This window comes from Helicoverpa armigera, chromosome 4, assembly GCF_030705265.1.
Source record: "Helicoverpa armigera isolate CAAS_96S chromosome 4, ASM3070526v1, whole genome shotgun sequence".
Classification (NCBI taxonomy): domain Eukaryota; kingdom Metazoa; phylum Arthropoda; class Insecta; order Lepidoptera; family Noctuidae; genus Helicoverpa; species Helicoverpa armigera.
This window is the reverse complement of record NC_087123.1, coordinates 10,039,910-10,054,252: the sequence shown is the minus strand read 5'-3', so window position 1 is coordinate 10,054,252 and position 14,343 is coordinate 10,039,910. Positions and strand designations below refer to the sequence as shown.

Below are 14,343 nucleotides of genomic sequence, written 5' to 3'. Positions count from 1 at the left end.
TCTAAACCATAAAAATGTACATCAAAAGCTACCTTTCTTCAGCTTCGGGTACTATAGTGAAAACCGTTTCTTAGTTTGAACCAGTTTCAAGCAGACAAATCGGTAGCTGTCTACTTAAACTGCAGAGTTTAAAATAGCGCATAAAGTACTAGAAGAACGATTTGACCAAAGATTAGCACGAATAAATCTTCCTTGCAAAATTCAGGTCTTTTCACAGAATAGCGGTGTTCAGTCCAGGGCTTTTTGATTGAACGGCTACAACATGTGTACACCACCACATATTTAACCTACATACCCATGGAATAATTCAAAGAAAAATATAAATCTTATGTAGTTATGCAGCGTCTACCAGTAGACTATAGCTTGCTTTTACTGTAGCTTGGCAAACGCGTTAGTGACACTCCAATGGACCACGCGGGTGCGCGGGAAACGTTACTATTCACAACGATGACAAAGAGAGTGGTTCTCGGGGCCTCTAAAAAGTGAGTGAGCCGAGTGATCAATGACAAAAGTGACAAAGTGAACATGAGTGTTACTAACGAATTTGCCAAAACGTACAAATATGTATCATCATAATATATCTTACTAAGTTTCCTTTGACGCTTTCCCGTATGACAAATATTTGTGTGGCTCACTGATATTTGTTTGAAGGTTACAAGGAAGACATATGGCTTCGTGAAACCAATTGCGCACAAATATTGTCTTTCAACGGAGCATCGATGTGGAAGTGGAACGAAATATGTATATGCTTATTTGTTTTATTGCGCCTTTTTTTATTTTGGCTGAAAATATTTTCTTTCGTTCTTATAAAGGTTTTTGTTACTATTTTGAAAGTAGGTAAGTACTTCATTGTTTGATGCAAACTGAAAACTTATCATATTACTCTCCTGTAATACCACTGAAACCCTAACAGATAAATCAATAGGTAGTTGAAGGGCTTACCTATTTAAAAAAAATTACTTGTATTTCATTTTAGAACAATCAAAAAATAAAAGTGTAATTTTCGCTTCAGTTAAGCATCTATGCTAAATATTCTATTAGTGTTACTCTATTTATTGCTTTACAACTTCTAATTTTGCACATCTATTCAGTACAAAATGCATACTTCATATCCCACATTTTACCTGAAATAAACCTGACAAACATTGACAAAGAAAAGATAGCAAACAAAAACATAGGAATCTTAAGTGGCTTTTAATCATTTTAAATCGTGGAAAATAGAGTAAAAACTGTGATTATTCAGTCGTATATGATAATGTAGCGTGACAATAAGTCACTGTGAACGAAATATTTAGCGGGGAAAATGACATTTTCCGTGTACATGTGTTGAATATAAGTAAGATGTTTTCCGGGGTTGGAAATTTTAATATTTTAACCCAGGGTCATTATTTTTAACTTTATTACTTACTTAACACATAATTTATCTATCCTCAAATAATGGAGACTAGCACTTCTTTAAAATTAAGATTTTATAAATTGTTGTCTGTTAATTATAAAGGCTTATTTTTAAACAAATGTGTATTAAAATTCAGGAAAAAATCTAATCAACTGCTAACTTATTTCACAACGTGATGGCAATTTCAATGAGGCAATTATAAACGCGAACTTATTTTTTCAATTCACAAGCAATTGCAAATTAAACTTTCCTTTACATAAATCAATTTGAAAGAAACCTTTTAATATAGGGACTCAATCAAATCAACTTCTTAAAATATTGCCTGCTTCGAATGAATCATTTTGATTTCCCTGTAAATGGGCAACGAATCAACGTTTATTCTGCCAAATAAATCTTTCTTGAACTTTACGGCTTAGTAGCAAGAGATGCTTTTCTCAGCACCATCGAGAGAAACAAATAGGTGCGATAGTTTCTTAAACGATTCTACTGCAAAGACAAAACGCTGAACAATAGGACCTCTTTTTCAATTTTACCACTCGTAATAAAAACTTCTTGGAATTTAGTTGAAAAAGATCGGCGCAAACGTCGGTTCGTGAAACTTAGGACGATGTGAAATTTAATATTGCAACATCTAGATGCGACTTTCAGCGATGCTTTTTAGCAATTTAATTCCATTTGTTTCGGAGCTCCGCGAGTTGGAAATGAACGACCTGAATGTGGCTTAAAAGGAACGTCTTTATTGCATTAACATTTAGTGAAACATTCTAGAAAAAAATACCTTATAATACAGCAATCAATCGCAATACCCCACCTGGCATTTTTGCATATATCTTTATCAGTCATCATCTCTGTCATTAGTTGCTTTGTAGCCATATGTTCTTTCACACGATCGATCCATCTTTTTTTAGATTTATGCATAAACTAGCTAGGTGACACTAGGATTAGACACCTGTGTCTTTTATCAAACAATTGACATTCGACATTTTGTTGTGACGTAGGTCATTACGGCAGATATGTAATTACAATTATTATATTCACCGGAAAGCATCATTATCTCCCGAGCCTTTTCCCAACTATGTTGGGGTCGGCTACCAGTCTAATCGGATGCAGCTGAGTACCATTGTTTTACAAGGAGCGACTGCCTATCCCAAACCCAGTTACCCGAGCGACCCAATATCCCTTGGTAAGACTCTTGCTTTACTGGCTTCTGAATACCCGTAATGACTGCCAAAGATGTTCAATGAGACCGGAAGACAGTATTCAAATAAAATGTTTGAACTCTTTACGCATTATCACACCTGTTGTCAGTTTGCACGCAATGTGTCGTTTCGTATCACGCGATCCGACCGTAAATAGGCGCGGAGCTCATTGACACGCTAAGTGACCGATTAGAAAACATAAACAATACTCTAATGGACTCTCCGATTAAAGGTCATTGCTCATTATGTGTGTGTGTTCCGTGAATACTTTGGGCTGGACATAAAACAAAATTATAACTCTGCAGTATGTTTGTCTAAACTTAGTAAATTTAGACGAATCTAGAATATTTTACAATCAATTTTTTTCTTTGTAATTTAAGTAATAGGTTGGACATAACAATGTTTCACTAAAATAATCGTATAGATAAGCCGGGCTGGGTCAACAATGTATTTCAGGCCCTAAAACACTAAGGTTAACTTATCTATGTAAATGACCACTCATGAAATTAATACAAATGTGTTGGTATGCTACAATTATCAGCTACTAAGTGTAATGTTCTGAAACCTTAATAATGACTTATTTTTGTTATACAGAATACCTACTTGACATAGTTAAAGTACATAATTAAACCATCCTAGGCTTGTTGACACTATTCTTGACTAAGACTTTGGCTAGCCTTTAAGCCAAACTGGTCCCATAAAAATCCTAGAAACTATACCGGCACAGCTGAAAACCGCCTCTAATTAAAAGGATACCACAACTATTCCAGTAGCACCACCGTTGAAACCACAGCAACAAGGATCGCGTGCTCATCAGCCACATGTCAAAACAACGCCTTGAAGTCACTCAAGTTCATTCATGTGTCACGGTGTCAATGACCTGTCAGAACTTCGTGTGTCAGTACCTTAGTAGTAGAACCTTTATGTTTTCATATTGTGGTGGCAATTATGATAAAGGTTTTGACATTTATTTTACTTAACAACATTAGGAACTGTGGGTTTCGGGTCGTACGTAACTGAGTATTTCCAAAAAAAAAGAATAAATATCCCATATGGTCCATGTATGCTGGTGATACTTATTGACCGAATAATTATAATGTTAAGAAATGACGTAGTCTAACCAAACTTGCGACTGACGAAAAGAGTTCTCCCAAAATAAAACTTTCGTATTTGGCATAGCTCTTGCAATCAGGTACTTCTTTTTATTTCCATCCCAAGGGAAGTAGTAGATTGCAGTTATAATACAGGCATGTTATAAAGAACTCTAATTATACAATACAATTTCAGGTTGCAACTATATTACAGTTCACTATAATTAGGTAAACCTATTTACAGTCGTAAATTGCTATAGACAGAGTTGATTAATGTATTGATATAATAATTAATCATGTTATTACCACTTAAGCCTACATTTCATAATGCCTATACCTGATATTGCGTGACATGGTTATATTCCCAAAATAACTTGTGATTTTCTTTTCTCTTTATAACAACTAACGTGTACGTATCGACCTAGGAAGCGCCATTTTTGTATTTATTAATAACACGCACAGATGGTGACTGTTCGACAAAGATATTGTTTTTGATTTACATAACAATCTTGCAAATTGTATCATTGTATTTATTTTATCCTTCCTAATTTCTATTGCCATCTAAATTCAACAATCTCAAAAAGGCTCTACCAAATCCTCCTATTCATAATACCTATCGGTACTGCTTTACCTGACAAGCAATTTAACAAGATATGACGAATTTATTTACCGTAGTACTAGAAAATACTAGAATAGTTCAGCTTCCAACAATGTCATCAGGAACGACAATAAAACGAGAAACTAGACAGCATTCTAAGACAATATTTATCGGAATATGCAAAAAAAACTTCCTCTAACTGCATCGCATGTCGCATCCCATTTATTAGGAATGTCGTTAATTCCTGCCTATTTGATCCGAGTTAAGCGCTCACGCCATATTGCGCGCCAGAAGTTACAGGCGTCTGTCTAAATAGCTATTAATTAACTCAAGCAAGACTTTTTATTGTGACTTCTTATGCTGGTGCTACACTGGGAAGCTAAGGCGAATATTCATGTTTGCGCAGAAGTAGAGTGGCACGTGATTTTTGGGAGAAGACGATGATCTATCGGGACTACCGTAGCGCTGTTGATAAATCGCTCGTATCAAAGGATTTGACGTGATAGTTTTCCTACATTTTGGTCATATAAGAGAGAACAACACGTTCTGTAGTAGTAATCTTCGCTCGTTAATGTAGACAAGAACATTGCGTTTGCCAGTTCACAGTTATGTTAGACCGCCCCAATGGGATACGAATCTGCGTTAATGTAATACTAGCATTATTGTCCCTACAAGACAATAAGTACAATTGGGTTTAAGTAGTTGTGATCATCACCACTTTATAAATTGAAAATGTTGACAATTATTATTCTCGTAATAGCAGCTTGGGGCAGGCATGTCTAAACATCTCTGCCAATTTCGTGAAATTGTTTAAAGTAATAGTCGACAATAATTTTATCTCCAAATGTTCAAGCATACTCGCAAACTACACAACTCCACTTGCCAACGTTATTTTTAACTGGGTCACACTAGTACAAAAATAAACAAATGCAAATCAATAGCAAACACAAAAAGTGAGCCGATTGGAGTCGTAATTCATTCGATGATTGCGGCATCGAATCCCCAAAAGGCTTCGAACTCTGTTTTTGATATCAAAACCAATTGATCATGAACAAATTTCTACACAATTATTATTAAAAATATTGCTACACATTATACATGGAGGTGAAAACAGTGATTATACAATATATGTAGATAAAAAGATCTATACTTATGCGTATTCAATGTCAGACTTTAAGATTGATCTGAATACTCAAGATAAGCGAGATAAGATAGACAACACGTATGCTGATTTAAATAAGAATAATCTTTAAAGTACTAGAACAAAATATCTTAGACATCATCTTATCGATATTTTTCTTAAATCCCTTCAAAAAACTGCTGTAGTTTAATCACAAAAAATATAACAAACGTTCAAAAGAAATAACCTAATTTACATTTAAGATTACATTTTAATCTCTCAACAACTGTTCATTCAATTTCAAAAGCTAGTTACCATATTTCAAACTACGTAATGGAGTATTCCCAAGAGGTTATTTGGCAAACGAAGCGACGACCAGACGGTATCGCAACATTAACATAGAAACCATTTAATAACCTACTTTAGAAAAACGTAAATAGCTTTTATAAAATACTTATTATGTAAATAGAGGTTTTTGTTATAAGTGTTATTTTTAAGGCCTTTTTTCTTGCAGTCTCTCAAAGTGCGTCGTTATTAGTGTTGTAAAGAGCACACTGCAAAGAGTCGGCCAATAGTTTGTTTGGGCTCATAAATCAGTATGAAGATAAGTAGGTAGTACGCTCATTACAAAAGTCAGGTGTTCAGCTAGGATAAGACCGACTAAAAACTTTGATAAGAATAAAAAAATGCCTTCCATTGGGCAACTATGGGCCGGAAAGTGTTCATAATAATTCCTAATACACCATCATCATTTGGTCTTTCCCTCAAGAAAGTCGTAACATCTGTTTCATTAATAAAGACTTTTGTTTGGCTTTGAACTGTCAAGGAGAGATATAGAAAGCATTTTCGGGTGATTTATGACGCGCAAATTGGGAAGAGCTCTCCTGTATTTGGAGTAGCAATTCTATCTTTGAAATTGTATTAGATAGACGCAACATTTTCAAATAATTTTTGATTAAATCTGTATTTAATCGTACTTGTGTAGAATAGTTAAATTTTTATATAAGAGCACTTGAAGGACCTGGATAATAGGTAGGCAATCTACAGGCATAAAATCATCATCATTTCTGTCTTAATACTTTAGAAATACAAAACGTCAATAGCCAATACTTAGCTGCCACTTTAAAAACAAGTCCTTATTTCCTTGATGTCCTCGTACAAACTTTTCGATAAGTCTCACAAAGTGATATAAATCGCTAGCATACTGCACTCATATATAAAGTCCTGCACGACGCGTTCAAGCCAAACATCTGGCGAGATGGATCGGCGCCCAGCATCCCAGTTATGTGCAAGATGTCACGCGCGTGAGACGTTTATATCACACTTCTAAGAGATGGCAGAATGTGTGGCTGATTGATTCACGCTGTCATGTTGGTAAAGTAATTTATTAACAGCATTAATTTAGACAGGAATAAAACTTCTACAGTAGTATGTTAATTGAAACAAAAAAGGTTAACCATATTTAGGAACCTTCTTTTAAAAACACTCCACTTATGTAATCAACTAGCAAATATTCTATAGCCCTAGCAGGAATACTTTGACAATGGACATAAACAAATCATAAATTATCAAATCCATGGCCTTGATTATCCTGTAAACCCGAAAATGCCAGTGCTATTCAGATTGACACAGTCTTTAAAGAGTAATGACATAAAATCACCTTTAAAACAAATCTGTTGCCCAATTTCAAAGTAGGCTCCATATGTAAGCCAGTTTTCATACAGCCTGTTGTATGCTCCTGTGGCCGATATCAGCCGAATATGAGCTCTTGTAGTTTATTAATTTAATTAAACAGTAAATTCCTGCAACGTGCACATTGTTTGCGGGTACAGCGACACCAGTAGTGGTGGTCATTATGTACTTGGTTTAAAATCCCTGTACACTTTAAAACTGCGGTAGTAGTACGTATTTGTTTTCAAATTATTGCGGGGAGATACCGTTGCAATATGGAATGGCCAACCAAGACTAACCAACCGGTCGAAATTGGTAGATCGCACAAGGTTCTGTCAGTAAACAATTCATAATGGGTCTTCTTATGTTCAATGTAGAACAGTCAGTTTTTTGTTAAAAATATATCCCTTCATCATTTTCATTTATCGAAATAAGTACCTCTAAAACATATCTCAGGACCTAAATATTTTAATTCAACTAAATATTCTTGTTACCAAGCCTTCGCCCACAAACTTCGCATTTAGTTTTCAGCCTGACTAGACTGACGTCAGCCTCGTTAATTCTAGATACATATTCAACGTCATTACAATTATTTACAGGATTTGTTTTGAGTGTAGCGGTTTGATTATAAATATTCATGAGAAAGCTATCGCCACGATTTTCACTTCATGGGAAAAACAACATTATTTTTTGCAGTTTTCAGAGCATGGTAAAATAAAATATACCACTGAGACGGGAATAAAGGGTTAAAATGTATTTCTTGGTATGTTTTTAAATAACATAAAAAAACTTTTCAACTCCACACTATATGTAGGTACTATACCTACTATATGTACTTTAGAACATATGCATGCAATGCAATTATATTCACGTTGTCACTTCATGTACAAATGTAAACAAAGAAAAGAAATAAATGTATTTTAAAATATGTGCCACGTGAGTTTACAAGTGGCCTACTGCGCAAGATAACACGTAATTTAATTCGATTCCTTAAACAACACAAACTTCTAAATCAGAACCTATCACCCTACACCACAACATTACAAGCTCTCAGACACACTTTACAAGCAACCCATCATAATTATTTGTTTAATTATTTGCGTACAACGGTGTTAAGTGGTGGTGGTACATGAATATTCATAGCACGGCGCGCCATCATCTGAGGTCGCGAGCGACGCTTTCCGGGAATTACTTCACGCTTGATTGAGATGAAATGGGTTGAGGCTGTGAACATTTCTTCGTAACAGTGGAGAGAAAGAAAATTGTGTTAGTTGAAAAGCCTGTTCAATCACCATTAAGAGTCTAACTTAAGTAGAAAATGCACAATGTTATAACTATGTATATTCCTATCTAACACAACTCTTCAATATTTCAATAAATCGTCATCATTATTCTGCCCGTATCCCTTTATTATTTTCTGTGTCCTATCCATCGCATTCGGTTAAAATACAAACCTGTGATGGTAAATTAGTAGTGTAAATAAATAAATAAATGTAACACGGCGCAGCATGTGTTCTTATTCCATACTTCTCTCAGTTCTCTGTCCGACGTCTATATCACATTAGATCCATTATTACTACAAAAACTTCTTGCTTTGAGTAAGACTTTCATAGCCTCTACAAAAAAAACAAAAGACAGTGTAATATCCCAACTTCATACAAGAGATTGGCGTTAATAAACCTCCCCAGTAGGTGGGATATTAAACAGGTACATATCACTTTACGAGGAATTTATATGAAGAATAACATGGAACTGTACTCAAGACGCGGTATGGCGGTGAAATCTCCTCATATTATGTAAAAGGGTTCAAGTAAGTACGTCATTTTATTGTTTCTTAGCACGACATATTAAAATGTGGGTTTATGAACCCAAATGAAAAGGAGTTTACTGCTTTTATTATAGTTGAAATATGAAATGCCCGATAGGATAAGGGTTTCAAATGCCTTCATTAGTAACTTTAATTTACTTTTTCATAAATATATTTATACGTAAATATACGTCGACCTCGATAACCATCCTCGATAGGACAAACATAAAACGGAGTACACCTACACTAGTTGTACATCTTAGTGTGCGTAGGTGTCAATCAATAGATAGTAGATAGGACCTTTGTTTCTTCTATATTATTATACCACGAAGAACAAAATGACTTGGTTATTAGTAAAATTAAGCGTGGGTGAGACTCCCTTTACAAGACTTTATCCACCTCTGAAGAACTAATATATATATTCACGTCTCACATTGTCAGACAATAACAGGGGACGATAACACTTCACGCCCGACTATAAACCTAAAAGTACTAGAAATGGCTCATTGCTCTCGACTTCACAAGTATACAGCTCCGTATAAAATATGACACTTTGATTATGCCGATTCCAGTAGCATCCCTGTTTATATCCGACCCGGGTCAATCTCGTCCGGTAATTGGCTGAACCGTATGACCGGTTTAAAACAATAGTCACCCTCGTCCCTGTATGAGTGTACCTACTCTAGTTGAAGCCGCAATCGCGGTAATAGGGCCGATAAAACGCAAAAGGCGTACTATTGTAACCTTTTTAAAGGGTATATTGTGATATGAAATTACAGTCGACTACTTTCCCTACACCATAATGTTAACTACACCACTGCTTTAGAATAATAATAATTAGCTTAGGAATAGTATCAACAGGGTTGATTGTATCCGCGTGGCTCACGCACACTTCAGAAGCAAATTGACTACCATATACATATGTAGTCATGTCCTTCGAAACAAACAATAAAAGACACAACAAACCATTTTCTGAATAACACACAATAAAAGTTTTGTAGTGTGTAGCAAACAATAAACAGTGGTACCATTCGTTTAATTTAACAACACCTATATCTATAAAAAAAAACCGGCCAAGTGCGAGTCGGACTCGTGCACGAAGGGTTCCGTAAATTACAGTTAAATCAACCTATCTCAAAAACTATAAGAGATACTTTGATCAAACCAAAAATCGTTGAAAGAGTTAATTAGCATGCATCACCTCTATTTTTTTTAGAATTTTATACCCCGTAGTTATAAAAATAGAGGGGGGGGGGACATACTTTTTACGACTTTGAGAGCTGATATCTCAAAAACCGTTCACTTTAAGAAAAATGTTTTTTAGAAAACTTTATATCATTTTAAAAGACCTTTCCATTGATACCCCACACGGGTATGTACATCGAAAAAAAAAATTTCATCCCTCAGTTACATGTATGGGGGGCCCCACCCCCAATTCTTTTTTTTACTATTTAGTGTCATATTTTTGTAGCGGTTCATACAACACATATTCCCATCAAATTTCATCACTGTAGTACTTATAGTTTCCGAGTAAATCGGCTGTGACAGACGGACAGACGGACAGACGGACAGACGGACATGACGAAACTATAAGGGTTCCGTTTTTGACATTTTGGCTACGGAACCCTAATAAAAGAGAATCGCGAGTGGCTGGTCTTTATGGAACCCCGTGGTACACCGAAGTAATTATGAGAAACAGAAGGCTACAATAACATGTGATAAAGTTACTTACACATATGTATTAATTAATTAGAAGTTATTAAATTAAAGCTGAAAGAAAACATGCTAGTGTTCATATTTTTAGTTATTTGCAGCAGACATTAAGAACAAAAAACATAGAACAGAACATGCCAATTAGTCACCGGTAGCTTGTACTAAAATCACCAGATATTGATAAAAAAATTTACAGCGACCCTCGGTTTCGACAGCGACACTTTTGTCGGTATGTCTGACTCTCACTTCACTCACAATCCACACATTGGGATTAGTTATATGATTTCCCAAATCCCACTTTTTTATCATTTGTGTCTTATTTCGTTTATACTTGAGATATTTTTCCTTTCAGATCCGTCTACACTGTGGCATATCCAGAACTTTCGGCAACACCCCTCGGAATGTTTGTGAAAGAACTATCACGGTGCCTTTATGGCTCAATACTATGCCTAGGTAATGTTTTAACTGCATAGTTAGCAAAATGACTACCTCAAATATTTGGACAGGAAAACTTACGACCGCACAGGTTTAAACAAAGATATTAAGTTATTCATCAGGCAAGGAAGGTTGAATTTTGAAAAACTTTACCGACCTCTTTTACTTTGTCCTATTTTAACTGGTTGTATTTCGTTTTTCTTTGAGGTTTTACTATCTTTATGTAGAGACGTCTTGTTTTTATCTGGAAACAGAAAGATACTCTTCATTTACATTAGTATGCAAATATTTCACAAGTCGTTTTAAAATACTAGATTACCTACAATATTTCAGAAGCCTAAATGGCTACAACGGCGCGTTACCCATACCCTTATGAGAATGTACATTACAATACAATAACATTTACGGGATTAATAACATCTCAAAGAATGTTACTGAAAATAATGATATAATACTAAAATTATGCAGAACATCAGAACATTAGCTTATAACTATTTATACCCCGCAGTTTCAAAACTAAAGGCAGCACTAGATCCCCGAGCTCATTTCAACAGTCAAGCGAGATCAAACAAAAAATAAATAAAAATCCAAATATAATGCAGAGCTATGTCAAGGAGTGCTCGACTGCCGGTCCCTGTAGTCCCTCTTAGTTTTAATAAACGCGAGGAAAACTAGTTATTACTTTATCCCCCGCTAATCATGACAATATCAAAGTTTTTTCATCAAATGTTTGCTGGCCAAGTTTGTCTAACAGCGGTTTTGTATCAACACATTGTATTTACTTTCGATATTGTACACAAATATTTTACGAAAACGAAATGGAAGGAAAGTTTGAAGAGGTATATTTTAGAAGTCTCGTAAGATTTCGAGGAGTTTGGGAAACAGATAAAGGGGAAAGAATCGGAGAAAGCGCAGAGAATCGAAGACGATATGTTCTCTTTGCTCAGATGATATTAGCAGGCTAAGGTTACGTTGCTAGGTTTTGCTGCGTATTTTATGGAAGTCTTCGGATAAAAAAATAAATTACTCCTAGATAAGCATGCTGTTCCTTAAACCACATCATTGTTTGCCATCAGATGAAATAGCGATCAAAAGCGTTACTTCAATCAAACGTGCATAATGTGCATATGCATACGAGTATTTTGGAGATCCTGAACTGATTTTAAACCCTATACAAAATATAAATACACTGCGATATCCGTACATATACGTAGATTCTGCGATCCTATTTCAATTTTTCTTTTTATCCCCTATACTTGGTTACAGCGCCTATTGTCAGCACACTAGCAAGTTATCGCATAAACACGACTGCGGTCTGCAACACTGTTTATGTTGTAGTTCCACTTGACTCGGAACCACAATGTAGTACGGGTTCTAGCCTCGTGTTACGGGCTTATCTACGTGTTTGAGTTTCTAACGAGTAAGTGAATTTTGTAGATTTACATCACGGTTTTTATATTGAAAGGGTTACGCAATCTTCTATCCATTTTGATTTTAAATGTTCTAATTCTGTTTGCACCTGTAGAAATAACTATAAGCTGCGAGGTGTTAGTTAAAAATTAACTTCTAGCCTTTCAGAATACAAATCAAGGAAAACGTGATTGATTACACGCATTCCTAAAACGAATTTAGTTAATTATTTCCAATTAAGTAAAAAAAAATCATGTCATGTCTTACCTACTTAAAAAAAAAAATTAAGTAAAAATTCTACGCTCTTCCTACTGACAGTACATCCCTAAGCTAACTATTCAATTTGCTATCCTTTCTAGCGCCTAACAAAAACCTTACTAACAATTACAACCCTTCTCAAAAAACACTAACGTTTCTATTTCGACTTTTCCCTAATACAGGCAAAGGTAAAATATCTTCTTCCCCATACAGCCAATTTGTGTGACTAATTGCTACCACCTCTCTCAGTTAAGTAGTTGATAAAACTATGCGAACGAATTCATTAGTGAGACTTACACTTTAATGTTTTCGATGAATATGTTATTAACTAGAGGACTATGATAGGATTAGTTTTAATAGTTGGTTGAATTTTGAGGCGAAATTCACCTTATTATAATTAAAAGTGGTTCATGTGATGTCTTAGATAATTTAGGGATCTGAACGCATTTCAGAACAAAAACAAAATGTAATAATGGGTGTGAGCGAACTCTTCTATCGGATAGGGTGAATCCTAAGTATAGTCACCATTTTGCATCAGTGAAGTCTGTTTATTATTTAGCGCACACACATACATAGGTAATTAAATTTCCAAGAAATCCGAGCTTACATCCCATGAATAACGTCGTGTCAATTACCCTATACTTATGTAATTATTTCGTAAACCAATTAACAGGGTCCCCGCGCACGCTTGATTGAGCTTCGTTAATTAATAGGGATCATGTTAGCGTCTTTGATCCTAAGATAATGATGTAAGGAGAATTGCTGAACTGCGAAATGGATGAGTAGAAGATGCCATACTTTGATAAGACGACATTAAGCAGTTGACATGTGATGTTGGAGAAATCTTTAACACTGTTTAAGCAATTTAAGTATATATATATTTTTTATGAATCACAGAATAATAGGGTAAGACAAAGGTTACACTGTATTCATTAAATGCTCCAATGTACAAGAAATAATTAGGTATATATCTTGTTTTGCTATGTCTTTGCAGTATATCTATCTGATAGAAACTGTATAACAAGTCAGAACAAATATTTACAATTAACCGAAACTTCCGTCTTCTTATTTACGTTTCACTAAGTTGCAATCTAACTGGCACTTCGAACTAAAAGGATACGATGTTAACTGAAGAAGACAATATCAGAAAACCAATTTAAAAGTTAGCATTTTAAAGTCTGCAGTACAATTTATTTGATAAACTTTATATAGTTAGACTTACTGAGAAGTTAAAATCCTTCAGTAACACGCAACTGAGTATAGGAAACCTGGATTTAAGTGTTCGTTGGTCAGGAATGAAGTTATTGAAGTTTTTAGATAAAAGAGACGTATTACATCCGAGGCTGCTCGTTCACTCAGTGGTTCAGTCGGTTATTTGCAAAAACTGTTCAACGGATATTGCTGGATCTTTTCAGTAACATACATACACGTTTTAGTTATAGTGTTTTTTTTTTATAGGATAGTTTTTTAGGGTTCCGTAGCCAAAATGGCAAAAACGGAACCCTTATAGTTTCGTCATGTCCGTCTGTCCGTCTGTCCGTCTGTCACAGCCGATTTACTCGGAAACTATAAGTACTACAGTGATGAAATTTGATGGGAATATGTGTTGTATGAACCGCTACAAAAATATGACACTAAATAGTAA

At 35.1% G+C, this 14,343-nt stretch overlaps 2 protein-coding genes across 3 annotated transcripts in view; one reads left to right on the top strand and one right to left on the bottom strand.

Annotated features, from left to right (window-relative positions):
• Window positions 1-14,343, bottom strand: part of LOC110375028 (calcium uniporter protein, mitochondrial) — a 159,375-nt gene that overhangs the window by 81,385 nt on the left and 63,647 nt on the right. The window contains exon 3 of one of the 2 annotated variants that reach the window (XM_021332994.3): window positions 11,188-11,274. The exons of the other annotated variant lie outside the window; for it this stretch is intronic. Coding sequence (XP_021188669.2) covers window positions 11,188-11,274 — 87 coding nt within the window. The remainder of the gene's footprint in view (window positions 1-11,187; window positions 11,275-14,343) is intronic. 2 annotated transcript variants of the gene reach the window in all.
• Window positions 1-14,343, top strand: part of Jv (javelin) — a 114,816-nt gene that overhangs the window by 43,945 nt on the left and 56,528 nt on the right. The gene's annotated exons all lie outside the window — the stretch shown is intronic.